At 52.0% G+C, this 27,042-nt stretch overlaps 5 protein-coding genes across 5 annotated transcripts; 2 read left to right on the forward strand and 3 right to left on the reverse strand.

The window, feature by feature from the left end:
- Window positions 1-1,900: 1,900 nt before the first annotated feature.
- Window positions 1,901-8,803, reverse strand: CUNH11orf52 (chromosome unknown C11orf52 homolog). Its single transcript, XM_042832165.1, has 4 exons — window positions 8,627-8,803; window positions 5,050-5,090; window positions 4,217-4,263; window positions 1,901-3,897 (listed from the first exon to the last, which is right to left on the reverse strand). The coding sequence occupies exons 1-4, from the start codon at window positions 8,656-8,658 to the stop codon at window positions 3,661-3,663; spliced, it is 357 nt and encodes a 118-aa protein (XP_042688099.1). The 5' UTR covers window positions 8,659-8,803; the 3' UTR covers window positions 1,901-3,660.
- A 1,667-nt stretch (window positions 8,804-10,470) lies between these two features.
- HSPB2 (heat shock protein family B (small) member 2) lies at window positions 10,471-12,945 on the reverse strand. Its single transcript, XM_042832190.1, has 2 exons — window positions 12,806-12,945; window positions 10,471-11,832 (listed from the first exon to the last, which is right to left on the reverse strand). The coding sequence occupies exons 1-2, from the start codon at window positions 12,897-12,899 to the stop codon at window positions 11,384-11,386; spliced, it is 543 nt and encodes a 180-aa protein (XP_042688124.1). The 5' UTR covers window positions 12,900-12,945; the 3' UTR covers window positions 10,471-11,383.
- CRYAB (crystallin alpha B) lies at window positions 12,509-18,518 on the forward strand. Its single transcript, XM_042832191.1, has 3 exons — window positions 12,509-14,884; window positions 16,437-16,559; window positions 17,656-18,518. The coding sequence occupies exons 1-3, from the start codon at window positions 14,687-14,689 to the stop codon at window positions 17,857-17,859; spliced, it is 525 nt and encodes a 174-aa protein (XP_042688125.1). The 5' UTR covers window positions 12,509-14,686; the 3' UTR covers window positions 17,860-18,518.
- An 857-nt stretch (window positions 18,519-19,375) lies between these two features.
- On the reverse strand, window positions 19,376-20,996 carry CUNH11orf1 (chromosome unknown C11orf1 homolog). The gene is made up of 3 exons (XM_042831859.1): window positions 20,796-20,996; window positions 20,229-20,295; window positions 19,376-19,551 (listed from the first exon to the last, which is right to left on the reverse strand). Exons 1-3 carry the CDS (start codon window positions 20,994-20,996, stop codon window positions 19,376-19,378), a joined length of 444 nt encoding a protein of 147 aa, XP_042687793.1.
- A 1,431-nt stretch (window positions 20,997-22,427) lies between these two features.
- FDXACB1 (ferredoxin-fold anticodon binding domain containing 1) lies at window positions 22,428-26,553 on the forward strand. Its single transcript, XM_042832039.1, has 5 exons — window positions 22,428-22,593; window positions 22,933-23,089; window positions 23,538-23,741; window positions 24,345-24,503; window positions 25,227-26,553. The coding sequence occupies exons 1-5, from the start codon at window positions 22,428-22,430 to the stop codon at window positions 26,401-26,403; spliced, it is 1,863 nt and encodes a 620-aa protein (XP_042687973.1). The 3' UTR covers window positions 26,404-26,553.
- The last annotated feature ends 489 nt before the right edge of the window (window positions 26,554-27,042 follow it).

The raw sequence follows: 27,042 nt of genomic DNA on the forward strand, positions 1-27,042 counted from the left end.
GATGCAAAAAGGATCTTGGCTCTATGGCTCCTGATTGCTGACCTTCAGAACACGCAGCGCAGGTTTGGTTGGCAGCATTGCCCTCTCCTGGCCGCTCTCAGCATAACCGTCGTGCTGAATGCTGGGCAAGATGCAGGACAAAGCACCTCGGAAGACACCAAGCTGAGCGGTGCAGCTGATACAACAGAAAGAAGGGATGCCATCAAGAGGGACTTTGAAGGACTTTAAAGGTGGGCCCATGTAGACCTAACAATGTTCATCAAGGCCAAGTACAAAGTGCTGCACCTGAGTTGGAGCAATCCCAGATATGCATACAGACTGGAAGGAAAACTCCTTCAAAGTAGCCCTGTGCAGAAAGACCCGAGGGTCCTGGCAGATGAAAAACTTAACATGAGTGAGCAAGTGTCTGTTTGCAGCCTGGAAGGCCAATAGTGTCCTGGGCTGCATTAAAAGAGGAATGGCCAGCAGGGCAAAGTGGTGGTTGTTTCACTCTGCCTTGTACGGCCCCTTTGGAGTACTGCCCTTAGCACAGAAATGATGTTGAGGAAAGGGCACAGGGCACGAGGGTGCTCAGAGGGTTGGAGTACCTCCCCTACAAAGACAGGCTGAGGGAGCATGGCTTATTCAGTCTGGAAAAGAGAAGGCTGTGGGGAGGCCTCACTGTGACCTCCCAGTATGTAAAGAGAGATTATAAACAGGAGGGAAAATGACTTTTTACATGGGTAGGCAGTGATAGGACAAGAGGGAATGGTTTTAAACGAAAGGAGGGAGATTTAGATTAGATGTCAGTGGAAGATTTTCACAGTGAGGCAGTGAGGCGCTGGCACAGGCTGCCCAGGGAGCTGTGGGTGCACCATGGCGACATTCAAAGCCAGGCTGGATGAGGCCCTGGGCAGCCTGAGGTGGTCCTTGATGTCAGCAACCCCGCCCAAGGTGGGGGAGTTGGGACTAGATGATCTTCGAGGACCTTTCCAACCCAAGCCATCCTGCGATTCAGTGATTCTATGATTCAGAAGCACAGCTCACAGGGTGCCCCTCCCAACCTCCCCACAAAGCTCCCGCAGAGCGGTCTCACTCACAGACGCCGCAGCAGGCTGCAGTGGGGGATGGAGCCCCGCGCCCAGCCGCGTTCCCATGCCAGGTGCCGCAGCTCCGCTCAGCGCAGCAGGGGCGCGCCAGCAGCACGGCCCGCCTTCTGTCCGCAGTCCTGAGGGGGAGAAGCAAAGGCATCAAACACGAAGGGCGGGAACGGACTCGGCAGTGCGGTGCCTGGATGCACCCCTCTGTACCGTCCTACAGCAGGCAGCAATTCCCCTCTGCGGTGGGTGTATCCAGGGCAGAAAGTTGTTGCCTTCTGTAGAAAAAAATACATTTGAGTTTTAACGTCCGTGGACGTGGGGGAAGTTACACATCTTTTGTTTTCTTTCACACGTAAAGCAAGGATGGTGGACAGGATTCCTTCAGAACATGTACACAGGATTCCCGATGACGTCGGCTTGTAGCACCCGTGGGACCCAACTATCTCCCCCACTCCTGGAGGAGGAATCCGAATCAGCACTGCCAACGCAGCAATGGGAATTGCTAATTTAAAACGGAACGACTGACAGGCCGGGCAGCCGGAGCGCGGGGAAAGAGGGGAACCCCAGAGGGCAGGATGGGGCCTGGGAGCTGCGGAGCCCCGGGGAGGGGGTTCTCAGAGAGAACGGGGCTCCGGGTCGGATCCCAGCCCGCTCCCTGCCGCCCTACCTGAGCCCGGCCCGCGCGCGTCGCCGCTGCCATGGGGACGGGTGGGGGCGGGGCGGAGCGGCCGCCGGAGGGCGGGAAGCGGGCGGGGGCGGGAAGGCGTGAGGCGCGTCCTCCCGTCAGGACGGGAGGGGAAAGGAAGTGTGAGTCGATCAGCTCGATTCAAAAATCTTATCTTTAATGTCCAAGGAGCGTTCGATATATCAACACTCTTGGGAAACGTAGGAGACAGGCTGCTGGAGCCTGTTAATCAGTGCAAAAACAAGGCTTTCAGGAAAAAACCTCAGAACGTGTGACATCGGCTTCTGATCAGTTCGGGGCCTGGCAATCGAGCCGAATCACTACCGCCGTTCAGGGTGCTGGGCCACCTCCAGGCCACGGCGCACCTCAGCAGGCTGCCCTCCGAGGGGCGCCCAGTGGGCACGGCGGATGGGCTGCGCTCAGACACGGGGATCTTTGGCAACCTAAATGGCTCTGTGTCTTACTCTGCAGGCGTTCCAGTAGCCAGCTGGGCTCAGCTCAGTAGCGCGGGCAAAAAGAGAATATCCTGTTCAGGTAGAAAAAGAGACTGTTCCCATTCATTATTTTAAAAAGTCTGGCTTTATAATAGCCCTGATGTTGTCTGCTGGACAGCGCGAGCAAGAAGACCTGCTCAGGTAGAAAGGTTGTAGGACTGGTCCTCACAGCACTTCTGCCTTAGCACACAGTACCCACATCAGCTTTATTGTTACAAGGAGGAGCTCCCTCATGGTTTTTCTTTTACATTTAAATGAGCCATAATATGCAAAACATTGCACATTTATAAAAGGTACCAGATGTCCATTTTTCAACACTGGCAATAAACAGGTTGCTCCAGGACCTGTGTTTGGCCGTGCAGACTATTACCTAGGAACAGACTGTGCCAACTACTGACTCAGGGCCTGAGGACACTGCTTGGGAGCCCTCTCAGCTCCCAACACCACAACTGTCAGACGCAGCCCTGTGGTAGAAGATTGTGGACAGCTGCTGTCCTGCATTGCTAACACTATTTTAAACCCATAAGCAAATTCTCCAAAGTGTCTTCAGGAGCTTTAGCAGAAGACACCACATGGCATGTACTCTATGTTGCAAGATTTTATAACTAAGGCTGACAACACAAAATAAAAAATGAATGGAGGAAAAGTGCAAAGCCCTCTTTAAAATTGTCCAGGATTCATTCACAGCATCTCAGGCATGCAAACAGCTACTGCAGCCCAAGGACTGGGTAACTACCCTGAATATAGGCAGTGGCTTTAAATGGCTGCCTTTCAGATAAGCTGCAGGTTTTCCTTCTTTCATTTTCAGAGAAAAGAGCTCACTAACCAATTAACCAATTAAGCATTGACCAATTAACATTCTTAGTTAATTGGTACCACCCTTCAATGGAAGGAACTGTTCTGTACCCCTTGGTTAATTCTGCATTTCCGACCTTGGCCTCAGTGTGCTGTGCATGGTGGGAAGACACTGCTTTCTGAGAAAAGGAGATGCACGATGTGCATGACTGCAGTGTGCAGCGGCTGGTACCAGAGGAAGACCTTACAGCAGTTACAGCTAGAACTTCCATGCAATTTCCTCCCGCTATCAACCACATTCTGTTCTTAATATGAGCATAAAATCCCATGGCAACATCTCCCTTGCCCCAGAACAGAATCTTGTATGCTGCATTCCCACACAGAGCTGTGCAGAGCCAAGGGGAACAGGTTGGTTTTTGACCAGCAGAACCAGAGGCGACTACTCCTCATGTGAGAGTAAATGTGTGTGTTCTCATGCAGGTGGAAGACGCAGCCGCTCTGCTCTGCAGGCAGGCTCGATGCGTTCATGAGGTTAGCCTGAGCCTGCAGCATCTTTACGCCTATGGAATCCATTAGCTGCTGAAGGAGGCAGGGGCTACCAAGCTTTTTAAACCAAGGTCCCATTCTTGCTGTCGTATTTCAGTCTGGGCCGGGGGAAGTTGAGGGTGGCATACTCTGTGGCATTCTGCATTTGCAAGTTCTTCACCTCTTCCACAGAGCGCTCCCGCACCTTGGTGAACACCTGGATGTCTGCATAATGAATGCTGTCGTCCTGCTTTGTGTTCTTGGGTTTATTCACAGTAGCATAGACTGGAAACTCCGTGACATTTTCATGCGCTGGAGGCTTTGGGAAAAAGAGATCAGAGTCAACTGGACCAGCATGCCCTACATGCTGCCCCTGCACTGCCCAGCCCACTGACACCTCAGGCTCAGAGACAGGCATCATCCTACTGCATCTTTTACAGATCAGTGAGAAAAACTAGGCCTGTATCACTGTGCAGCAATGCACATCGCTCCCACAGCCCTCCCAGCCTACAACTGGATGAGATGTCACAGCTCTGAATGAACAGCCCATGTGCGCCTGACCCCTCTAGGCTAGGAAGCGATGGTTAACCCCGTTCTGCCAACATCCAGTCAGAAAACAACCCCATGAAGCTGTTTACCTTCCTGCCAGGCTGGTGCTGTTGGCTCTCATGTCTCACACTGGTTCCTGAAAAAGAGACACCGGTGGATCAGGTTAACACAACTGTTTATTGTTCCAGTTTTGAGTTCCAAAAAGCAGCATCTGGCACATGGGCTCTCTCCCCTGGACGCGAATCAAATTTCCACCCCATCTGACATCCTCAGCCCTCATGCTGTCTCTGAGGCCCGTCTCCCAGAAGAAAGCCTGGGCTTGTTTCTTTGGAAAAAATAAGGTTTCCTGGGATGACAACATGCTGTGGACCGCAATGTTCTTGGCAGAACCCAGAAGGATGTACACAGCACAGAGAGCCTCCTTGTCAGGCCTTTGGAGAAGTCAGATCCAGTTTTAACTTTGTTATTTCCTCTGCTGCCTGCAAACATATTTTGCCCAGCATGGTCCAGAGGCCACAGGACACAACTGGGCTATTAGTTCCTCCCTGCTTTATTCTAGGCACTGATGTCAGATGAATGTTTGCAGCTCTTATGGGAGTTTGATTCAGTTCCTGCTGTGCTGCACAACAGGGTACTTACACATTTTTATGTGCACAACTCAGATATTTTAGATATACCAGTGAAGCCCATTCCCATCCTCTTGCCAAATTCCATGGCTTATATCGCCCCTGCTTTAAATTTCAATGAAATTTGCCTTTTGCCTCTGTCAGACCTCTCTTGAGAAAGGTCAAGTATGGAAGAGTTTGGGAGAGGGCCTCAGCTAAGGGATCCATCTGCAGCCAGCGCTGATGAATGCCAGCTATCCAGGGGCTGATTTACTTCCACTGCTCTTGCACTCTAGAGCATCTTCACAAATCCTTACCTTGCTTTTCCTTCTTCCTTTTAAAAAGCGAAGGACAGTTCCTGGAATCAGAGAGAGATGTCAGCCTCGAGAAGCTTCACCATCTGCCTTCATCACACTCAGAAGCACACCCCAACATTCTGCATTTGTTCAGGGAAATCCAAGAGCCCCTCCTTCCCCTCCCCCCAATCCAACCACCCCTATTTGGGTGTCTGGGACTGCCAAGTTCCACTCAGAGCTTTGTGAGCATCTGTGCAGGCTCCAGCCCTGCTGAGGGAATGAGACACCTTCTGAATGTGAGGGAATTTTGCAGGGAAAAGGTCCAGGGGTCCCTCTTCAATGACTCCTCTACTACACGCTACAGACACCCCCAAGACTCCTTGCCTTTCAGCCCTGTCTGGCAGTCCTGTTACGCACAGGCATCAGTGTGAAGGAGAACATATTTCACTGCAACTATGTTTCCACAGCTGTATGATCAAAGTTACAGGATACTGAGCATGATCCCCCTTAGCATGAAACATTTGTCTTAGAACAAGAAGCTCTTATAGCCCATGCTTCGGCTTCCTTGCCCACCGAGCAGCTAGCTGTGCACAGCCAACATGCTAATTTAATCTTTCAGACTGTGTTTTTCCTGATTGCAGTTTTCCACTTAAACACAACCAAACCAAACAAGTTGCACACTTTATATAAGCCAAGCCAAACACAAATCTTGTCCGTACCTGTGTGACCAGAGAGAGAAAAGCCAAACACAACCATGTCCCAGCCATGGCGCAAATAGGAGCCAAATTCATTCTGCATGCAACAGCAGAGCCAAACTTCCACAGTCTGGTGCTGGCCGGGCAGCATGGCCAGAGCAGAGATGTGTCACATTCCAGGCCAGATGCATGAGACAAATGTTGTCTTTGCAGCATGAAGCAAATGTTATCCTTGCAGAATGCTCGTATGGCTGGAAGGGAGCAGGTGCCAGCCCTGGTGCAGCTGCTCCTTTGCACACACATGCACTTAACAGAGCCTGCAGCACAACTGAATGTGAGCAGCCAGGGCTCTGAAGGGGGCTGGAGAGCTCCCAGAGATCAGCCAAGGTCCAAAGCATGTCGTGCATTTGCTTGACAGATCTGCCACAGGTAGGAGCAAAGAGGTGCCTGAGGCACAGTTTTAGAGGCAGTTTTGGGAGCAACAGAGCAGGGCTGAGTGTGTGGTAATGGCTTGCTGTTCTAATGGCAAAAGGAGAAAAGGAATGACAAAGGACCAGGAGACCTTCAAAACAGCTGGTAATTATTAACCAGGAGCTGGGAAATCAAGGGTAGCTCTGGGGAATGCAGGGGCTGTACAAAAGGATTCAGCTCTGCTTCTTATGGCGTTGTCCTGATGTGGTTCCCACCTGTAGATCCCCCTCCACTGTTGCCATGAGCCCGCAGGGTTTCCAGGACCCTCCCTGCCTGGCTTTGTGCTGGAGCTTTTGCATCTTTGCAGTCAGGTTGTGGGCTGCAATTAAAACAGCACCATGTGAAGTAAGTTCAGCAGAGTCCAAAGTCTCTTTGCTGGGAGGCACGTTCCAGCCCCAGCTTTCCCAACCGCCTTGGCTTGTTTTGGTTGTCATTCTTTGCAGAGTGAGCATTAGCAGCCAGCGTGTAGTCTGTTCTGAGACTGTCTGCAGGCTAATCACAGCCAGGCAGGAGACAGCATCTCTCTGCCTCAGATCTGCAGTAATTACAATGGATGTGGCAAGGGAAACGAGCAAGGCAAACCTCTCCCCTCTTCTTCTCAAAACCAGGTCAGACGTGCTGTAACTGACAACCTGATGGATGCATGCTGTATTCTGCATGACAGCATGTGTCCCTGCTCCTGCACCGCTGCTTCTCCTTTCCCCATGTCATTACCAACCTAATTTCTGCTTCATGCTGAGCCCCAAATTCTGGCATCCTTTGCTGCCCATGCAGAGTGAAGTGAGAATCCTGCCCAGGGCTGAACTTGCGGAGACACCCAGACCCCAGGGCATGCTTTCTTTCACTGACAGCTTCTGTTCTGAAGAAGTTTGCTGAAAAGGATTTTCTTAAGATTTCAGGAACCTCCTCCCTTCCCTACAAAAGGCAGGTACCTACCTCCCCTTTTACAAGTCTCAGCTTTAGTTAGGAAGCCAGCTCTTTGCTGATGCTGAGTAAATATCTAGAAATAAAAGCATTACTGGTGCCCAGAAGTACCTGAACTAAGATAAGCAGCACCTTTTTTCCCTCTGTCACGAAGGCAAAGCCATGAATCACGCAGACCTCTGCAGTGGGGCTTCAGTGCACCACAGTCTGCTCTTGGTCATGGTGGTCTGTGGGTGTCCTACAAGCCATGTTACCTACAGCACAGACTCATTTACCTTCCACTCTCCTTACTTATCTGTTCACCGCCTGTGCAGCGTAGGGAAGCCTGCAAGCCTGAGGCCCTTCCTCAGCCAGGTGCTTTCCTGTGCAAGACACAGTGAGAAGCTCCTGGGAGAGCTCCACTTCGGTCCCTACATGGGGCACGAGTTAGCATGAGAGCCCCACAAGGGCTGCTGGGGCAAAAGGCTCTTGGGCCAGAGCTTAGTCCTCTACTGCCAGAGGGGAGCAGGGAGACGGTGGTGACACCACCAGCAGAAACACCCCAGCTTCTAACTCTCCATTTGGGAAAAACACCCAGAAGGACGCAGCAGTCCTGGTCCTGCAGCCTTGGGACAGCAGAAGTTGGCACTGACCCTGAAGTGGCAGTTGCAGCCAGGCTGCCACCACACTGCTCCCCAGGGAGAGCGGAGAGCTGCTTTCCTGCTCAGCCCTGTCTGGGCAGCTGACCATCCAGCTTGGGTTTAGGCTTTCTTTATGAGGCAGAAGTGTCTGCGCATGGCCTGGCATTGCTCAGACCTGGGGGTGCCACACGGTGTGTGCTGATGGTGCTTTCTGCGCTCCAAGGGGCCTGTGTAGGCTCTTGTTCACTGCAGCCTGAAGAGAGTGCCTTGGGCACCTTGTTTAACCCCTGCCATAGGGCAGAGGAAGTGGAAGACAAGGAGATTTCGAGAACCAGCTTCCCCCCTTCCATCTGCAATTCCTATTCCTGAACCCCGGACTCTGGGTGTACAAACTCTCTCTTCGGCTCCAGCCACTAGGTGATGCTGTGCCTCTTAATTATTAAAAAGCTCCGATGATTTTCTATTACTTGAGCAAATACAGTGTTGGAGAGAAAGCCTCCTGCGCTTCACCTGATACCTACAGCTCTCCCCGCGCTTTCAGCACTCCGTGTTCCCACCCGGCACCACCCCGTGCGCCGCACCGGCGAAGCGTGAGAGCGGGGGCTGAGCCGCCCCTCCTCTCGGGAGCCTGACAGCATCTGAACAGCGCGGCCCGGGTTGGGGGGGCCGCTGCCCTTCGGGGCAGTGCCACAGCCTGCAGGTTTTACCTCCGCTGGGGAACTTTTAAGGATTTCAACTCGATCCTCGCAGAACCCAGCTATAGCACCGACGAGGCGAGCCCCCCGGCCCGCCCCGCCTCGGCAGGTGCGAGGAGCAGCCCCGCTGCAGCCCTGCTGAGCGCTGCCCGAGTTTGGCTCCGGCCGCCGCCCCCCGCCCCGCCGTACTCACCACGGGCGCCCGCAGCTGCAGCGGTTGCCCATGTCGCTCCTTCCTCCATGAAGCCGGAGCGTTCTCTGCACGGGCACGGCTTGTATTTCCTGGTTCCCCGCTCGTCCCCTGGCTATTCCAAGGGAGTGTCTGCAGGATCAGATTTCTCGCCGCCGCGCCGGGCCCGTGCGTGCCATCTACCGGGGGGCTGCCGCCGGCTGCCCGGGGCTGGGAGGGGCAGCTGCCGTCCTCCGGGGCCAGGCCTAGGGCTGGAATTGTGCCTTCAGCTGCCCCGCTCCTGGCATGCCGGCAGGGAAGGAGTGCAGGAGGGATTCAGGTGTTCCTGCGCAAGAGGAGCTCTAAAGTGGGAGCTCAGGGAGAACAGGAGCTGTCAGTTCTGTTCATGCGTATCAAGTGGGATGTCTGGAAAATGTGTGGCATCACCTGGGGAAGGGAGTGGATCACCTGCGAGGGAGGCAGTGGCCCAGCAGAAGTGGGAGTAGGTTTATAGAGCACATCTGGTTGTTGAGGTAATACTTAATGTCAAAGTATTGTTGATTTTGCCCTGGAACAGAAACTGTGCCCCACGGCCTCAATTTGGCAGTTCTGTGTGGGTCTGAACACTCCAAGGGATGTGCTGACAGCTGGGGGAGCTCCCATTCTCCCTTCTGGTGGGCTGAGGGGAGGCAGCTCTGCTCCCAGTCTCCCAGCATCGCTTGTCTGCCTGATCACAGAGCAAAGCCTGGGGCTTCCCAGCAGCGGAAGGAGGAGGAGAATTCTACCATGCTTCAGCCAGGGTCACGGCTGCTCTCCTGGGGGAGCTGCACTGCAAGCTGCACAGGGTCTTGAGCTGAATCTGCTGCTCTGTGCAGCTGGGCTTCTGAAAGTCCTGCAGCCTGGGCCTGACTGATGCAGGGGGGTGGGCTTCAGCCCTGCCCCCAGCAGGACCAGTTCTTGGGCTGCTGCACAGGCCAGGTGGTCTCAGGAATCTGAGTACCGTTGGGAAACTGCAGACTCTGTGTCTCAGGGTTTGTCCACAGACGCTGTTGATTCAGTGAGCCACTGTTTTGATTTCTGGGATAACTACGTTGCTTTGTGGAGAGGAAAAACAAAGAGTCTGGGAGCCTTTTCCCATCAGCCTCAAACACAAACGCTGGAGCTGCTGCTTTGAGCTCCACTGGAGAAACAGAAAGGCATTGAAAACATTGGCACAGCCGGGGAGCCCTTGGCTGCCGCTCCGCATTCCCCTGCAGCTCGTCAGCACGACGGGAGCCGCCTGGTTCCAGCACCGAACAGCAAGCGTTGGGCGCAGCCCCGGGTGGCACCAGGCAGTGCCAGTCCCTCCCTCCCCCCACCCCGGCAGCTGCCCTCGGCCTGTCTGGGTGACAGGCTGCGAGCCTGGCACAGCGCGAACCTGCGAGTGCCCAGCGGTGAGGAATGAACTTGCTGGAGAGAGCGGATGGGGCTCCTAAGAGAGGGACGAGAACTGTGTAATGGTTGTATTGCTGTGCGTTTGCACTGCAGTGTGTCACAGATTGGGAGTGTGCTGTGATAGGTACGGGTGCAAGGCAAGCTGGCATCACCGCAGAGGGAACTCTGAACTGCTATAGGCACTTTTCTCTTAGGACCCGTGCCCTGCATAGACCCAGCCCAGGCCCTGTGACTTCTGCAGGGGCTTGGGTGGATGCTGTGAGTGGGACGGGGTGTGTGCTGGGGGCACAGTGGGGCAGTCCGCTCCGAAAGGACCTGTCAGTTCTTGCTCTTACAAGCAGGTGACTGGAAGTCATTAATGCGGGATTATCTCTGAAATTATTACTAATAGCCTAGACAAAACCTGTTGTAAAGGTGATTTTTATTTTGGCATCATCTGAATTATTTACTGGCCCTCCTTCCTCACAGAGAGGAGTGCAGAAGACTGCAGCCACATTCTGACAGGAGGAAGCTTGTCCATGGGGACCTCGGAGCTTTTCTCTCTCCTTAGGAGGGCTGCACTGAGCTGTGCCAGGGTCCCCATATTTGGCCGGTGACACAGCATTCTGGATGCTTTAATTGGCACCGACAAGGATTGTGCCTGACGCCTGCTGAACCCTGGGGCTGGCTGCGCAGCAGCTGCCGCTGACAGCAGCACACCCGATCCCCAGTCCCACGTCACAGGGCTGTGAAGACGTTTCTCATGTAGCTGGTAGCATCACCATGTCTGCTAAAGGGGCAAATCTCTCATTTATGGGACTTTTCTCCAGACGAGTTCAGAGTGAACTCTCCACTGCTCTGCTCCTTGCATTCCAAGCTGCTAAGGCATCATCCGTCCTTCCTGCTGCACAGTAATGTGGGCAGGAGCAGTGTGAGTCCAAGGCAAATGAGTGAAGCTTGGAGGCAGATTTATTCCTCTTTCCATTCAAGACTGTGGGTACTTAACAGCATTGCATCTGCACAAAGGCCAGCACCAGCAAGGTGCTGGGATTGCATGGGCAGGTGCACAGCCTCAGAGCATTGGGCGAGAGCAGCCCTTGCAGTGTGGGGTGAGAGAAGAGCATGGTGCTCACTGGGCACCCAGGAGAAAAACTTGCATTAGAGTCCCTTCCATGAACACTTTAGTCCCCCTCTTTTTTCATTTCCAAGCCCCTTCTTCTGATCATCAGCCTTAAGAAGCAGAAGTCTGGCATATGCACAGCTGTGTTCCAGCCCTTCTAAACACTGATGGTGAGAAACAGAGGCCTGGCACAGTGACTCCCTTTTCTGCCTCTCCCCCCTCCCTGCTCAAACCCAGCTTTGGGGCCTTTAGGACTCTTCTTTTCCTTTTTCTTCCTCAGACTGTTCTTCCTGCCCCACTGTCTGCTCCTGGATTATCTTCACTTCAATGATCCTGGCCTTCACCTCCTTTCCTGTTCGGGGTGCCACAATGTTCAGAATGCCATCGTGGGACAGGGTAGCTCTCATCAGCAAGGGGTCGACGTCCAGCGGGAGTATGTAGGTCCTGGTGAACTCCCGGGAGATGAAGCCGTGGCGGTCAGCCCTCTGGGGGTGCTGCCCCACCACCTCCAGCAGGTTGTCCACAGTGCGCACTGTCAGCTCGTCGGGCAGGAAGTGGCAGACGTCCAGGAACACCTCGTACTTGTGGTCATTGAGGCTGACCTCCGAGGTGCCTCGATCCAGCTGCTTGTTGATCCGAGGCCTGATGTAGTAGCCGTGGTACAGGGCAGGAGCTAAAATCTCACATGGGGACACACCTAGGAATGAGACCCAGTGGGAAGTGGGGGATTTCCCAGGGAGAGGGATGGAGAAGCAGGGAGGCTGGGTCCTGCAAACACCTTGATATTGCTGCTGCGTCAGTTCTGCAATGGGGACAGAGGCTCTGCCATTTCCTACCCTTGCATCTCCAGAGTGCACACTCAGTACCAAAGGCTCCTCTGCCATAAGCTGAGGGTTGACATCCAGCTAGGGCATCTGCTGGGTGGACTGGGAGGGACTGGTGGGTGCATTGGGTGCTCAGCAACGCAAAGCCCGCGGCTGGGGCTGGGCATGGAAAATGCTGATGGTGAAGACACTGCCCTGAAGAACTAAAGGCCTTTTGTTTGCCATTGTCCAGAGGGCTTTCCTTGGATCTTTTTGCCTTTTCACGCTGCTGTGCCGATGCTGAATGGTTCTGCTGCTGCCCACATTCCTTCCTCTCTGCCAACCGTTGCCGGGCTTTGTGCTTAACACCCCAGCTCAGCTTTTCTCACTGTTCCCGGCTACAAAATCTTCCCCTCCCCCTCCCCCAGCAGTAGTTTTCTAAAATCCCTCCCCCCGATCCTGCTGTGGGCAAGGTGGAACTGCTGCTGACACACCTCTCCCATGAGCAGGGTGCAACCTCCCCTGGCAATGGAGAAGAGCACTGGGACATGTCCTGCACAGTCACAGCCTCTGTGGGGTGTGGTGAGGTGGGGGGCATGGGGGGACAACGCTTTGCTCCCTGCTGCAGAGCATGTGCATGAACAGACCCTGGAGGCACAGGAAAGGGACAGGGGAACCAGCACTGGGCATGGAAGGAGGAGGTGGACCTAAAGAGAGCTCCTGGCTGTGCCTAGGCTATCCTCCTGGTTTTGCCTGGGTTCCCATGCTTGGGCTTCCTTGGCTCCTGAAGCTCCTCTCCAGAGGGACTGTGCCAGCCTCCTGCACCCAAAGACAGAGAGCTGCCGGGGGTCCCATCTCCCTGCTTACCTTCTCCAAAGTTCTGGTCGTAGATCTTGCTGGGGTTGGCGAACTCGTACTCTGAGCTCATGGGGTAGGCATGGGGCACCGTCCGCGCAGCCATGGAGAGCTGAGGAAGGGGCCTGTCCAAGCACTCGCTGCCTCTGAGAGCCGAGGCTGCAGATTGCAAGGTTTTAGTTGGGTGAATTCCACAGGGAGGAGTGTGTGATAAAAAGACAGACCAAAATAGCCTTGCACCAGGCCCCGGGCCGCCTCGCCAGGGTGACGAGGGAAGCGCCTCATTGCATTCCTGTAGAGCTGCAGACTCTGCCTGTCAGCGGGGTGCAATCCTGCACCTCCTGATTCCCTGCCTTGGGCAGGAGACAAGAGACAGGAACTGGGCCCCCAGCTGCCCCTGCCGAGCCAGCAGGGGACAGGACAATGCCTAATGGTGGCTGGTGCTTGGTGAGGTTGTGTGCAGTCATGCAAAGCCATCGTTGTGAGCTTAGCCCTCAAATCAGCCCCAGAGAAAGGGATTTGTTTTCCCCTGAAGCTGAGTCTCTTGTTCCTGGGAGTGGTAAGGTGCTGCAGACTGTTAAGTGGCACTAAGCAGACCCTGATGCTGACACTCCAGAACTGTGCCGCTGTGAGCCAGCTGTCTGGGCTGTGCCTTGGCCAGGGCTTCAGTGCTGTGCAGTGGGATCAGAAGAATGCCTGTGCTGGAGGTCACACATTAAGCAGGGTCTGAAGCTGGCCTAGATCCACTTTTATTGAACTGGGAGGTAGTACCCAGTTAAGCTCCTCATACTCTGAAACCAGAGATTTCCATGTCTGCGGTGCGAGAGAGCAGGTGCACTACTGCTGACGTAATATGGAACTGGACAAAGTACTGCTGGGGCTTCTGCAGAGGGTGAATTCTACTCCCTAATCTTGCAGGCAAGTGAACAGGAAGAGGGTCAGGCCCTTTTGCAGGGGACTGATGGTGCTAGCAGTGAGAATGATGTGCCCCTAAGCCAGAAGGCTGTATGTAAGTTGCAGATACTCAGAGCTCTTGTACTTTAAAGACAGCTGCTGGGCTGAACCCAGTCTCATGATCTGAACTGATTGCTGCAGGGCAAACAGAACAAGGGAGTTTGCAAACCAGAGAAGGCAAGCAGCAGTGCAGCTCTGCAGGGCTGCTGTTTGCCTGCTTTATCTCTGCTTGCAGAGTGCTGGGCTCTTCTGCTCTCTCCCGCAAAGTGGTTTCTCTAGTAGGCAAAGAGGAAGAGGTATCACCTGATGCCCTGTGGAAACCATCCTTAGTGTGCACACACCAGCAGGTGCTTATGTAGGGTGCTCACTAGTCTGTAGAGCTGCACACCGGAGTACATCACAACAGACCTTTTGGGGTCCATGTTGCCCTCCAGCTATGGCGTGCGGCTTCCTTCGCTTTAAGGGAAGGCAGAGCCTTTCCTAGGCGCGTGGGTGCAGTGGGGAGCTGCAGCCATGGTGCCGTCACAGGGAACAACAGCCCCTTGTCCTTTTCCATGTGAGCCAAAGATAGGAGCTGCATTGATCCTGCTGGCATCTGAAGCAGCTGGGAACATCCGCCAAGCCTGCTTGGGACTCGGCAGATAAACAGCACGTGGGGCGCGGGGCGGGCAGCCGGGCAGCTTGGCTTCTTGCTGCCCCATTAGTCTCCTTGTCTTCTTCTCCCCTTCCCCCTCCTCCTTAGCAATCTGTTCAAACCCCCAGACACTCCTGGGCACTGCTGAAGGGACCAGTCCCGGATTGGGACAATAAAATCCCTGACACCACTATTCAGGAGGCCTCGGGGGGAGAGGCCCCGCCAACCACACGGGTATAAAGCTGCCCCCTGTGCTGGGCACAGCACTGCAGCAGTCGTTTGCTTGGCTCCTCCGTCGCGCTCCGATGGATATCACCATACACAACCCCCTGATCCGCAGACCTCTGTTTTCTTGGTTGACACCGAGCCGTATCTTTGACCAGATATTTGGAGAGCACCTGCAGGAGTCAGAGCTGCTCCCTACTTCCCCCAGCCTCAGCCCCTTCCTGATGAGATCCCCCTTCTTTCGGATGCCCAGTTGGCTGGAGACGGGACTCTCAGAGGTAATCTGCCCTGCTTTCTGCTCTTTGTTACCGCTGGGTGCACATCCTGATGGGTCTGGAGCTGGGAACTCAGGAGAGCTGGGACGCTGCTTGTAGATTGTTAATAGGAAAAGCCTGGGGAAAAGGGTGCTGAGTTTTTGCCTCTGCTCCTCTGTGTTAGGTAAGTTCCTCTGCACGCTTTGCTAATCACTTGTAACTGAGAGCAAGTATTGCCAGAGTCATGGACACACAGAGACAAACTGAGCTGTGTGTGTGCTGTGAATGACTGCAGGAACTGACAGGAGAAAGGAGGAAGCCTGATTTCTCTGTCTGCCCTGAAAAATTTTCCATTCTGCTTCCTCCTGAGAAGTAGAGGAGCAGTGGGACCCCCATGCCAGGCAGCGTGGGAGCCCCCCGGTGCTGAATAGAGAGGCCAAAGCTAAAGCATCTCTGGCAGACAGAGCAGTGTTTTCAGAGAGATATGGGACGGGAGGGCCTTTAAATGGCCATCTGCTTGCTTCAGGGGCTGAGGCACGCAGCTCAAATGACCTTGTTCAGTGTGCAGGTCAGCTGTCTATTTGCAAATAACTTATAGAGCTACTCAAAGCCAACGGAGTGAGAGGGAAGTATTTTCTTACTCTTTGCTTGATGTTTCCCTTGGTTTAGTCACCTGGGTCTGGTCATCTGCTGAAGCAGGCATAATAAGCACCACAGGTAATAACATCAACATCTGACTTTCTCATTGGAGAAATCCTCACAAATTATCTAGCAGAAGGAGCAGGAAGCCTTCCAGGTAAAACTGAGGAAACCAGTAACCTAGAACTGGCATGGAAGCTGCCTCCATGTCCCAGAACAGAGCTGCAGGAGCCTCGTGTGTTTCCTGACCATGACCACAGCAGGAAGGCAGAGAGAGCCAGCTTGCACTGCTGAGTCCCACTGACTTATCCAAGACAGGCAGAAAATGCAAATTCAACCTCAGGAGCCAGCAAAAAGCAGCATTTGCTGGAGATGACAAAGTGCAAAATGGAAGGTAAGGAGGCAAGATGAGCAGCAGGTGACTCAGAGTTTCAGCAGTAGCCCTGCTGCTCAGATAAGAGAGGTGAGGCAGTAGTGCTGCTTAGCTGACACACGCTATTTTTGTTTTTAAGGAGTGATGTTGCAGGGAAAAGCCTGCGAGTGACACACATGAGCTGTAGTCAGCTGCACACTCAGTTTCTTTTTCCAGAAAGACTTAGCAAAATTCAGTTGCAGAGACTGGAAATCTCCAGACACCTCAGAAAAAGTTTGGGGAGTCAGTTTTAACAAATTCAAATTGAGAAAATCTCTTCCTTATTCCCCAGAAAATGTTTATTATATGTTTATCCTGAGAGAAAGCATCATGCTTTATGTGCTGTAGTGGTGGGCATGAATGGAAGAAGCTAACAAGAGACAATCTGAGCCAGATAAGAATCCCAGGACTGAATGCAGGTCAGGCAGGGCATGTGGAGATAGCCCAGTGTGAGCGTGACCTGCTGCATGCTGAGAGTCTGATGAAGCTGAAACCTTTGCCTGAAGTTGTCTCCTTGTTTTACAGATGCGACTGGAGAAGGACAAATTTTCTGTAAATCTTGATGTGAAGCATTTCTCCCCTGAGGAGCTGAAAGTGAAGGTGCTTGGGGACATGATAGAAATTCATGGGAAACACGAGGAGCGGCAGGTACTTCTTTAATTTTGTCACTGTTAGCCAGTGTGTGCCTCCTCATCTATGGTTAAACAAGGAGGCTGCAGAATAATCCTCTTCTTTGCCCTTCTGAAACACTTGCAGTGTTTTTGATCAACCAATCCTAATGGACGATCTCTGTGCAAACCGATCCGATTCCAGACTGGGCAGCAGCAGAGTGGAGATTTAGTGCTGGTGTTGCATGACCTGAGAACTGAACTGGAAAATCAACTTTGAAGTGAGCATTTCTGGGCCTCCCTCTTTCTGGGAAGAAGACAGGAATGCAGAGAGGCATTCAATAAGTTAACAGTGAGCTGTAATAATTAAACCACATAATGAATCCATGCATTGCCCTGTTCCATTAGCAAGAGGCTATCTGTTCCTGAAAAAATACCAACTTACAGTCCGTAAGGGTTGTGCTCTGCTGTCAGCCGTCCCACTGCTTGCTGGCTCAGTGGCAAATGGTCAAAGAGAGGCCAAAAGCCATGTGTAAGGCTGTACATAACAGGGATTGCCCATCCCCCTCTACTTGCAAGAAGGAAACAAATCCTAGAGATAAAGTAGCTGTATCAGTGTATCCATCAGGTCCAAAAGCTTCTGGGAGCCCAGATCTGTCAGTCAAAAAATTCAGCGCTACTCATAGATGCTGGAAGCTCATAATTCTGAAATAGCTTCTGCAAGGTTTTTTTGGCTAGAGTTGAGAAGAACTCACCTGGAAGCTGTGTATTCTGAGGGCCTGGAGACCCTCAAGAGGAGGGGCTGCTGGCTCTGGAGGTAGCTGTAGGTCCTACATTTTAGCCATGGCAGCACAGCACTGTGAAACAAAGCTGGCAGGCACAAAAGCTGGTGGAGGAAGCCTCATCCTGCAAAGGGTGCCTGCACCACCTGCAGGGGCAGGCCATTCTCTCGCTTCAGCCGTTCTCAGATCTTTACAAGGGAGATCTCATAATAAAAACTCTTTTAACTTTCTGAAAAGTTTTCCTTTGGGAGCTGAAGCTTCCTGAACTCAGACTTTATGCTAAAGACCCATGGTTTAGGTGGAACTGAGGGAACACTTCTAATCAGCGCTGTTCCTTCTCTTCTCCTTTTGAAGGATGAGCATGGCTTTATTGCCAGGGAGTTCAGCAGGAAATACAGGATCCCAGCTGACGTGGATCCCCTGACCATCACCTCATCGCTCTCTCTGGATGGTGTCCTGACAGTGAGTGCACCGAGAAAACAAAGCGACGTCCCTGAGCGAAGTATTCCTATCACCCGTGAAGAGAAGCCTGCCATTGCAGGATCCCAGAGGAAGTAGGCTGCTATGTGATGTCACGCCAGGGCCATTCAAGAGCACTTCTCATCGGATGCCAGCTCTGCTCAATGGCCACTCTTATTTATTTATGCTGAGTAAGTTTACTAACAAATAAAACGTGAATAAGCAGTCTGTAGTTTTTGGTTTGGAGCACTTGAGACAAGAGAGGTGTTGGCTCAAGAAAGCCATGTAAGTTTGCAGCATAGGGAAACATATCTGGCATCATTCTTGCTTACAGCTTGTGTGGCAGGTGTGTCCAGGAGTGCTTGTCTCTGTGTTCAAAAACACTTTGCTGGTGTAACTTCATTTATTCTAATGTTTTGCAAACATCTAACTGCATGAGCCTTTCCTTTCAGTGTTTCCTGAGGATTTCTGGGTGTTTCACAAGCAATAGAAAAGTTTCTCCAGTGGAGATTAGGCTGGTATGACAACTTCATGACAATCGAAACCCATTCAAAGTGTGGGTGTCAGATAACAGCTGAATGGGGAACAACTGTATCTTGTATTTCTAGAATGATCCATGCTACGCAAAAGCATTCAAGTGCTGCAATCACTTGGGAGCAGTTGCAGATGACAACTGCATAGCTGCAGTAAACACAGATACATCCAGAGAGGAGAAAAATGTCCTGCTCTAATGATGCAAACCACATCACTCTGAAACTATGTTGTCTGTGCCCTTCAAACAATAAATAGCATCTGAAGTCTAGAGTATTCATCTGATTTATGCTAACACTGTTGTATGGTACAAAACAATACTAAGTCCTTCTCATGTGTCAGAATCTGCTTAGCACCTCTCTTCAAAGAGCTATGAGCGGAAAGGAAAGTCTGTATTACTGGAACATAATTTCTGCAATTCCTGCCCCCCTCCTTCCCTCCCCCCCCCAAAACAAAAAACCCCGAAAAACCTCCGAAAACCAGGTCTATTGCACAGGTCATTGTACTCAGCTATGACTGATGAGGTGTTGGAACAGGCTGTCCAGGAAGGGGGAGGAGGTGTTTAAGGAAGGGGTGGATGTCGCACTGAGGGACTCAGTGGGCAGTGCTGGTGGACTGGGTGATCTGGAAAGGTCTTTTCTGACCTTAATGATTCTATGATTCTGTGACCCATCTTCTATGTCTCTTATACCTGCTAAGACAAGAATTATAAGAGATCAGTCAAAATCTCAGGTGAACTCAGTGGGCAAACTTCTTCCATGGCTTTAAGGGAAAGGACTACAGTGAGAACTCAGTGAGGTGGGATCACTGTCAAATGCACCAGATCCCACCTGAATGCCAAGCTCTAGTTTAAAAAGTTCTACCAGGTAAGGTGTTAGTTGAGCTTCAGTGACAAAGTGAAGCATGACAGAAACTCACGGGTTAATTACAAACAATACTGCTGAGAAAGCAGGAGCAACATATTTCACAAGATGCTGTATTTGGCTCTAATGCAGGACAGGTTGTTTTGGTTTGAGGGATATCTTCGCAGCACGGCTAGCAGACAGGCCTCCTGTTATCCTGAAGGCGTAGTCTGCAGTCCCCTTCATCTCTGTTGCTTTGTCTGCATCCTTTTTGTTCCTTCTCTAGGTGCTGGACATGAGCAGTGGCTGTGTGGAGGCCTGTAGTCAATTGTGTAGCAGGACTGGGCAGTTGATTTGAACAAAGGAGGTTCCAACTCAGGCTGGTGGCCCGGAAACCAATGAGGTTCTTGTTCAAATCCTGAAAGGAGAAACAAAGCCAACTTGAGAAAGAATGTCTAAAATATATATATCCAAAATATATCCAAGTGTATCCAAAAAGTGTAAATGGGGGGAAATCCTTTCTACAGAGCAGGGATTTGTTAGAATCACAGAATCGTTAAGGTTAGAAAAGGCCTCCTAGATCATCTAGTCCCACCTACCACCACTATTTCCCCACTAAACCATGTCCCTCAGTGCTATATCGACCCTTTCTTTGGTCACCTCCAGGGGCAATGACTCCACCACCTCCCAGGGCATCCTGTGCCAGTGCCCGACCACTCAGAGAACAAAAGCCAGCTCCTGCTGACACAGACAGGATCCGTCGGCCTTCCTGGCCACACTGCTGGCTCACTGCAGCCAAGCGCCGACCAACAGCCGCACATCCATTTCTTCCACAAAGGCTCCAACTCAGAAACAAGAAATGGGGCTTTTCAATGGAGATCTCTCAGGAATAAGTGTGATGAGGGCAGCTAGGCAAGAACACATGAAATGCAAGTGCCACTCCCTGAAAGACTCGAAAGACCTGTTCTGTGATGGTGCAGGAATACAGCTCAACAGAGAAAACATCAGTCTGTCGTCTCTGGGCAAAATGTCATCCAAAGATCTTCTTTAACCTTGCTACAGAACAAACATTTTGTTTCAATTCTGCACACATACTTCCCGTTCTCTGATCCTTGTCCATGTTGTAATCCGAAGAATACGTCGTTTCAAAGCAGTGAGCATACTGGAAAGAAAAACTCACATTTAACACTGCCAAATATAAACTAAAAACTTCAGCATTTTGCACCTTACAGGAGGAACAAAGTACCTGCAATCACACCCCTGCTTTGAAGTCAGTCTGAGGTAAGATCACAAAGCTTGGGTGACTTCTTTGCATTCACCATCTCAGGGCAAAACGCTGAACAGCAAAGGCACCACAGTTTGACTGGAGCCACTACTAAGAGCAAGGCTGAGATTAAATGAAGAAGCATTTCTCACGGCTTCTGCCCTGCAGTGGAACTGTTGTAGAGTGCTCAGCCGAGGAAAGGAATTGGCTTTGCATTTTTAAAATCCATTAGGAAAGACCAGGAGCAGGGCAGCAGAAGGGGAGCTATTCATGGCAGGCTCATCTCTATGATATTCAAAGCTGATGGAATGGATAAGGCCCTGCGTATGTGACAAATTCAGTGACCAAGGAATACCTCAGCTGAGATTTGCTACGTCCGTGAAAGGCCCAGCACATACTTGGGAAGGAAGTGGTTTGGGTTGTGTGATGTTCCGGATGTCGTAGCGCTCTTCATTCCAGTTCCCCATAAGTACTTTGTGCGAGTAATCGTTCTCATTGGTGGTGCACCTCCAGCCAAACTGGGAGAATTTGGAGGTTTCTGTCCACACCTCCCCATGGCCAGTGGCATGCTTTAAGGAGCCACTGAGGAAGTTGTACATGGTCTGGATTTGATCTGGGAACAGAGTCCAGCAGTGAGCAGCACAGACTTAAACCACTCCTAGCAGCACGGAATGTCACACCTTCACTTCCTTGGTAACCAGGCAAGGACCTCACCTTTCTGGTTGTGATGGAAGCATACAATCCTAGAATTGTTTGAGTTGATAGGGACTCTTAAATGTCATCTCGTCCAATTCCCCTGCAGCGCACAGGGACACCTACAGCTCAGCAGTGCTCACAGCCCCGTCCAGCCTGACCTTGGCTGTCTGCAGGGACGGGGCACCACCGCCTCTCTGGGCAACCTGTGCCAGCGCCTCACCGCCCTCACTGCCAAACCTTCTTCCTCAGCTCCACCTCAATCTCCCCTCTTGTAGTCTGAAGCCATCTCCCCTTCTCCCATCACACAGACCCACTGCAGAGTCCGTCCCCTCCCTTCTCACAGCCCCTTCAGATGCTGACGGGCCGCTCTCAGCTCTCCTTCTCTTGCCTTCTCTTCTCCGTGCTGCTCAGCCCCAGCTCTCGGCCTGTCCTCGCAGGGAGGGCTTCCATCCCTGCCGCCATTTCTGTGTCCCTCCTCTGGCCGCACTCCAGCAGCTCCCCGTCTCTCCTGCCCTGAGGACTCCACCTGTGGACGCAGTGCTCCACGTGAGCTGTCACAGCACAGCAGAGGGGCAGGAGCACCTCCCTGCCCTGCTGCCCGCGCTGCTCTGCCTGCAGCCCAGGGTCCGCTGGGCTTTCTGTGCTGCCAGGGCACACTGCTGGCTCATGTCCAGCTGCCCCCCACCAGTACCCCCGGTCCTTTTTGGCAGGGCTGTGCTCTATCCTTACGTCCCCCAGTTGCACTGACAGTGGGTGCTGCCATGACCCAGGTGCAGACCTTGCACTTGGCTTTGCTGAACCCCCTGAGGTTCTCCTGGGCCCAGAGCTCAGCCTGTTTGAATCTCTCTGGATGGAATCCTGTCCCTCACGAGTGTCAGCTGCAGCACACAGCTTAGGATATTACTGCAAACTGCTAAGGGTGCACTCGATCCCACTGTCAGTGTCACCAGTGAATGACAGCGAGCACCAGTCCCAGCACTGACCCCTGAGGGACACCACTTGTCACCCGGACACCGAGCCATTCACCACCGCAGCCAATGGCATCAGAGGACTGCATTCATTCTAGATGTGACAGAGCTTTTTGGGTGGTACAGTAAGCATTTATTTTCCTAAAGAAGGATACTGAATTTCTCAGCTTCATAGGTAATCACGGGGTGACGCAGCCACCTTACAAACAGAGGAACTCATTCATCCAGGCCGAGGGCGCCGACGCCCGGACCGGCACCGCCTTTCCCGGCTGAGCCCCGCGCCGCCCCCCGCCGCCTCCCGAGCCGCTCGGGGCGCACAGAGCGCGGCTTCACCGGGCGGAAGCGCGGCCATCGGGGAGCCGAGCGATGGCGGAGCGCCGCGTTTTGCTGCTGGGCGAGGGCAACTTCTCGTTCGCCGCCGCGCTCTGCGAGACCGACGGGACCCGCGTGGTGGCAACCTGCTACGAGAGAGAGGAAGAGGCGGCGGCGCGGGGCCGGGCCGCGGAAAGCATCCGGCGGCTGCGGGAAAGGGGTGGGCGGGCGTAGCGCTGCGGGGCCTCGCGGGTCTCGAGTGTCGCTCGGGGTGGGTCTGGCCGGCGGGATCAGTGTCCCGCAGGAGGAGCAGCGCTGAAGGAACCGTTAGCAGAAATCTGCGGCGGAGCAAAGGGAGCGTGGGCTCCCCGCTTCCCTGACACGTGGGAGGCAAGGCCACGGATGGGCTCTAAAGTGGCCAGTCCTGGAATGGTTTGGGTTGGAATACATCCGAAGAGGCCTCCTGGTGCCACTCCCTACAGTGCACAGGTACACCCACAGCTCCTGCGGTGCTCAGAGCCCCGTCCAGCCTGACCTTGGTTTTTGTTTACTTTTGAAGGAGCTGAAGTTATGTTTTCTGTGGACTGCACCAAGCTGAAGGACTATTTTTTACCAGCAAAAAGAGAATTTGACTGCATTTATTTCAACTTCCCTCACTGTGGGAGGAAGACTGGGGTGGTGAAGAACAGAGAGCTGCTCTCAGGCTTCTTCCATAGGTGAGTCAAGCAGAGTTAGTGCTGTGCTCACTGACTGCAGAGATCATAGAATTGCGAAGGTTGGAAAAGACTCCTAACATCACATAGTCCAACCATGCACCTACCACCAATGCTGCCCACTATCTGTATCCCTAAATACCACATCTCCACATTTCCTGAACACCTGCAGGGACAGTGGCTCCCCACCCCCTGGACAGCCTGTGCCAGTACCTGACCACATTTCCAGAGAAGAAATTCTTCCTAATATCCAACCTGAGCCTCCTATGGTACAACTTGAGACTATCACCTCTCATCTGGTTGCTGTTACATGGGAACAGAGGCTGACCTCCACCTCACTACAGCCTTGCAGGGCAACATACCTTCCTAGCACCGCTGCAGCTCCTTGCAGGTGTTACATGATTTCTGGCTGTGCTAACACAGCACCTCTTGTTGCCTGCTTCCCTTCCAGCTGTGCAGAAGTGCTGACACAGGATGGAGAGGTCCGCGTGGCTCTCTGCAGGGGGCAGGGTGGCACACCTGCTGATCAGCCCAGGAGAGAGTGGCACAACAGCTGGCAGGTGGTGGCGGTGGCAGCAGGAGCTGGCTTCATCCTGAGCGATGTTCATCCCTTCCGAGCAGAGACTGCCCATGGCTATGAATGCACGGGGTACAGGTACCTGCGGCGTGGCAGATACATGTCCTTTCATCGTGCCTGTCACACTCATGTGATCTTTTAGTATGTTGTTTATTGGAGAGAGAACCTATTTAATTTTCCGTAGAACAGCTGCAGTTCATCTTTGCCTATAAGCAGAATAGCCCAGAAGAAAATGCAAGCTTCTTGAGAAAGTACTCTTGAAAAGATCAGATTATCTTAGAATTTTAAAGGTTAAAATGGTCCATTTCAGAGTAAAAGTCAATCTTAGCCTAAAGACAATGTGGGGACTGTGGCATATGTGTCTGATTGAGATAGTCACAGCATGGTGGATGTTGGCAGGGACCTCCAGCAGTCAGTTAATTGCAGTTCAACTGCAGAGCTAGGTAGAACAGGTCACTCAGAGCAAGATGCAGACCACACAATTTATTTGTGCAGATTATTTCAGTATTGGACCATCTATCCATATAAATATGCTAAGTTGCATTTTTGTTGTCTAACAAGATCAGGGATTCAGCAAGAGTCGTGTTAGTGTTAAGGTGAATTATCTTTGTCACCCTCCCTTATGTCACATTAAATCTAGGAAAGAGTCAATGATTTTGCTGTGCTTTTATGTATTGCCAGGAGTCAAGATAAATCGTTCTGCATAGAGGGTGCTTTAAACCACGTTTTTACTCGGAGCGCACCACTTCTGTATTGCAAGCCTCTGATCTGTGAGACAGAGCTGAACGGACAAAGAATTTCATTTCAAGTACCGCAAGTACTTGTGGATAAAATTAACAGGTAAGTTACACAACTGGTGTCACTTTGGCAGTAACGTGCGTCCTCTCAGTGGGAATGACCAGTATGGGTCTCTGATAAAATGGAACTGCTTCACATTCCCTCCTTTTCCTTGTACAGGATTTTCTTTCCCATTTCTTCTTGAAGTCTGCTTTGTGTTGGTTGTGGTTATGGACTACTTAAAAAAAAGCCTATGGAAGAAAAAAGGAACTCCGTGGTTGAGGCCAGGCTACTGTATGCTTGCTCACACAGATAATGAAACCTTTTAATCTATTTTACCGTACCTTGGAAGAAACAAGGAGCTGACTTTGTGTCTGCTGTTACTGCAATATTAAGGCTAACTAGGGTAAAGAGTGCTCATCATCACATACTTGCCCTGCTGCATGCCTTGGAAACTGTGCAGGGCTAGGAAAAGGTGACTGGTTTCCATAGCTTGGTAATGCCAGTGATGACTGGAAACTTGGTGACGCTGACAGTTAAGTTCCATTCCCTTCCACCGGCTAAAGCACAGGGAGCAGTAGGTTGCAGCCTAGAGGCATGCCCAGCATCCTGACAGCACATCAGTGGTTGCAGTGCCCCTGGTGAAAGACTTGACTAGTTGCTGAAAGCAAGCTTGATGTCTGATACTGCTTTGAGTAAATTGCCTTGCTCAAGTTATGATGATAGGAGGGTTTTGCAGGGAAATCTGTCTGCTGTGTCTGTAATTTGCATTTTTGTTTTTCACAGGGGTTTCCTAGAGCGAAATTCAAACCATCCAGTACAGACAATAAAGGAGAAGCTCACTGCAGCGCTCAGCCAAGCCTTCCCACTGCAGAGCATTGACTACTGCCTTTCTCTGCTCCTCCAAGGTCACCTCAATGCTGCTTGTCACTCAAACATTTTTTGGATCCTTCCAAGACCAGAGGAGACTCCAAGTGCTGAAGAAATGGCTGGTGGGCAGGCAAACGCAATTTTATTTTCCCATGTTGCTTTTCATGGGGACACAGATCAGAATGTACAGGAGGGATGTCAAACTCCACAGTGGTGTTATCTTAGACCTTCCCTTCTGCCTTATGCTCAGGAACTAATAAAAAGTGCAGCTTTTGTCCCAGGAACACTTTACGTTTTTTCTGGCCCAGTTTTCAGGAAGTGCCGCATCTCTCCTTACTGTATGCCTGTTTTTCATGAGATGGTTTTTGTGTGTGCAGTTAACCGAGGTTCAGAGAACAGCTGTATACAGATGGTAGTGGACAAAATTAAAACCAGCATACATTCTCTTCACCAGAGCATTTCTGATTTTAAGTTGAGCATTAGTCTGCAGGAAGCAACGAGCTTGGGAACAGCTGAGCTCAATGACTTTGCTGCTTTTGAATCTCAGCTTGGTGAAATGCAATTCTTCCTCTGCATGGAGGCAGATACTCGGGACTCCTTGGAGAGGAGCTCTTGTGTGGGTGCAGTGCGGACAGCTTCGTATGAGCCAGCAGGCAGCGATTTGGTTGTTTTCTTTGTTTCACTGAATCTGGACCTTGTGGCCATGCTCATCTGTGCCATAGATGACTGGCGCATGCTCTGGACATCAGACGCACGCTTCCTCCGTCAGTTTCCTGCAGGAGAGCTACGGATTTTCAGGAGCTTCTCTCTCTACCCACCTTCTTATGTGCATGACGTCAGCTTTTGGCTTCCCGATGGGGAACAATTGGATGATGTTGCTTTTCACACCATTGCTAGAGAAGTATCAGATGAAGCGGTGGCATCCATCCATTTACTTGATGACTTCCAGCAGCCGGGGACAGGCCGGAACAGTGTGTGCTGCCGGCTCACCTTCCAGAGCTGCGACAGGGCGCTGGGCCGCAGGGAGGTGGCAGCCATGCAGCTGCGCTTCAGGGAGGAAATCTCTCAGCGGCTGCATGTGGCCCTGAGGTAGGGCTGTGTGGTGCTGGGGCAGGGCTCCATGTGGCCCTGCGGCAGGGCTGTGTGGTGCTGCTGTCTGCAGAACGTGGCTGCATCTCACAGTGCTGTGTGGTGTTGCAGCATCTCTTACAAAGGTGGAGTCCAGTATCTGCCTACATTGTAAATGTGGAAAATAAAAAGTGGACACCTCCATGCTGTGTGCGCGTGTGTGTAATGAAAGCTCGTTTCTTAAAGTAGAGCCTTTCTTTGATAGGGTAAGCTGATCATAAAAGATAAAAAGAGATATCGGCCCAAGCAAGTCTGAGAACACTTCATGAGGCTGAATGTGTGCAAGTTTGTGGGGCCAGGAGATATCATCCATGGTTCTGTAAGAACTGGCTGATGTGGTTGCCAAGCTGCTCTCCATCATATCTGAAAAATTGTGTCTGGCAGGTGAAGTCTGCGGTGACTGGAAAAAAGGAAACACTCCTATTCTAAGAAAAGAAAGGAAGAAAGGAAGACCCAGGAACTACAGGCCGGGGAATCTTACCTCTGTGTGTGGGAAGATCATGGAGCAGATCCTCCTGGAAGAGCTGTTAAGGCACATTGAGGTGAGGGGGTGATCCGAGACAGCCAGCACGGCTCCACCAAGGGCAGAGCGTGCCTGACCCAT

Source organism: Centrocercus urophasianus, unplaced genomic scaffold (genome assembly GCF_019232065.1).
Source record: "Centrocercus urophasianus isolate 14NV4802_14NV808 unplaced genomic scaffold, USGS_Curo_1.0 seq_37, whole genome shotgun sequence".
NCBI classification, from domain to species: Eukaryota; Metazoa; Chordata; class Aves; order Galliformes; family Phasianidae; genus Centrocercus; species Centrocercus urophasianus.

Excerpts from the sequence above, each read along its gene's own strand:
- CRYAB (XM_042832191.1), top strand. The coding sequence starts at position 14,687 with ATGGATATCACCATACACAACCCCCTGATCCGCAGACCTCTGTTTTCT. Across the intron at positions 14,885-16,436 it reads TGGAGACGGGACTCTCAGAG|ATGCGACTGGAGAAGGACAA; the intron begins GTAATCTGCCCT and ends CTTGTTTTACAG. Across the intron at positions 16,560-17,655 it reads GGAAACACGAGGAGCGGCAG|GATGAGCATGGCTTTATTGC; the intron begins GTACTTCTTTAA and ends CTCCTTTTGAAG.
- HSPB2 (XM_042832190.1), bottom strand. The coding sequence starts at position 12,899 with ATGGCTGCGCGGACGGTGCCCCATGCCTACCCCATGAGCTCAGAGTAC. Across the intron at positions 11,833-12,805 it reads CGACCAGAACTTTGGAGAAG|GTGTGTCCCCATGTGAGATT; the intron begins GTAAGCAGGGAG and ends TCTCATTCCTAG.
- CUNH11orf1 (XM_042831859.1), bottom strand. The coding sequence starts at position 20,996 with ATGTACAACTTCCTCAGTGGCTCCTTAAAGCATGCCACTGGCCATGGG. Across the intron at positions 20,296-20,795 it reads CCAAACCACTTCCTTCCCAA|TATGCTCACTGCTTTGAAAC; the intron begins GTATGTGCTGGG and ends TTTTCTTTCCAG. Across the intron at positions 19,552-20,228 it reads CAAGGATCAGAGAACGGGAA|GATTTGAACAAGAACCTCAT; the intron begins GTATGTGTGCAG and ends TTCTCCTTTCAG.
- FDXACB1 (XM_042832039.1), top strand. The coding sequence starts at position 22,428 with ATGGCGGAGCGCCGCGTTTTGCTGCTGGGCGAGGGCAACTTCTCGTTC. Across the intron at positions 22,594-22,932 it reads CCGGCGGCTGCGGGAAAGGG|GAGCTGAAGTTATGTTTTCT; the intron begins GTGGGCGGGCGT and ends TTACTTTTGAAG. Across the intron at positions 23,742-24,344 it reads TATGAATGCACGGGGTACAG|GAGTCAAGATAAATCGTTCT; the intron begins GTACCTGCGGCG and ends ATGTATTGCCAG.
- CUNH11orf52 (XM_042832165.1), bottom strand. The coding sequence starts at position 8,658 with ATGGGCAACCGCTGCAGCTGCGGGCGCCCGTG. Across the intron at positions 4,264-5,049 it reads AAGGAAGAAGGAAAAGCAAG|GAACCAGTGTGAGACATGAG; the intron begins GTAAGGATTTGT and ends TCTCTTTTTCAG. Across the intron at positions 3,898-4,216 it reads AGCACCAGCCTGGCAGGAAG|CCTCCAGCGCATGAAAATGT; the intron begins GTAAACAGCTTC and ends TTTTTCCCAAAG.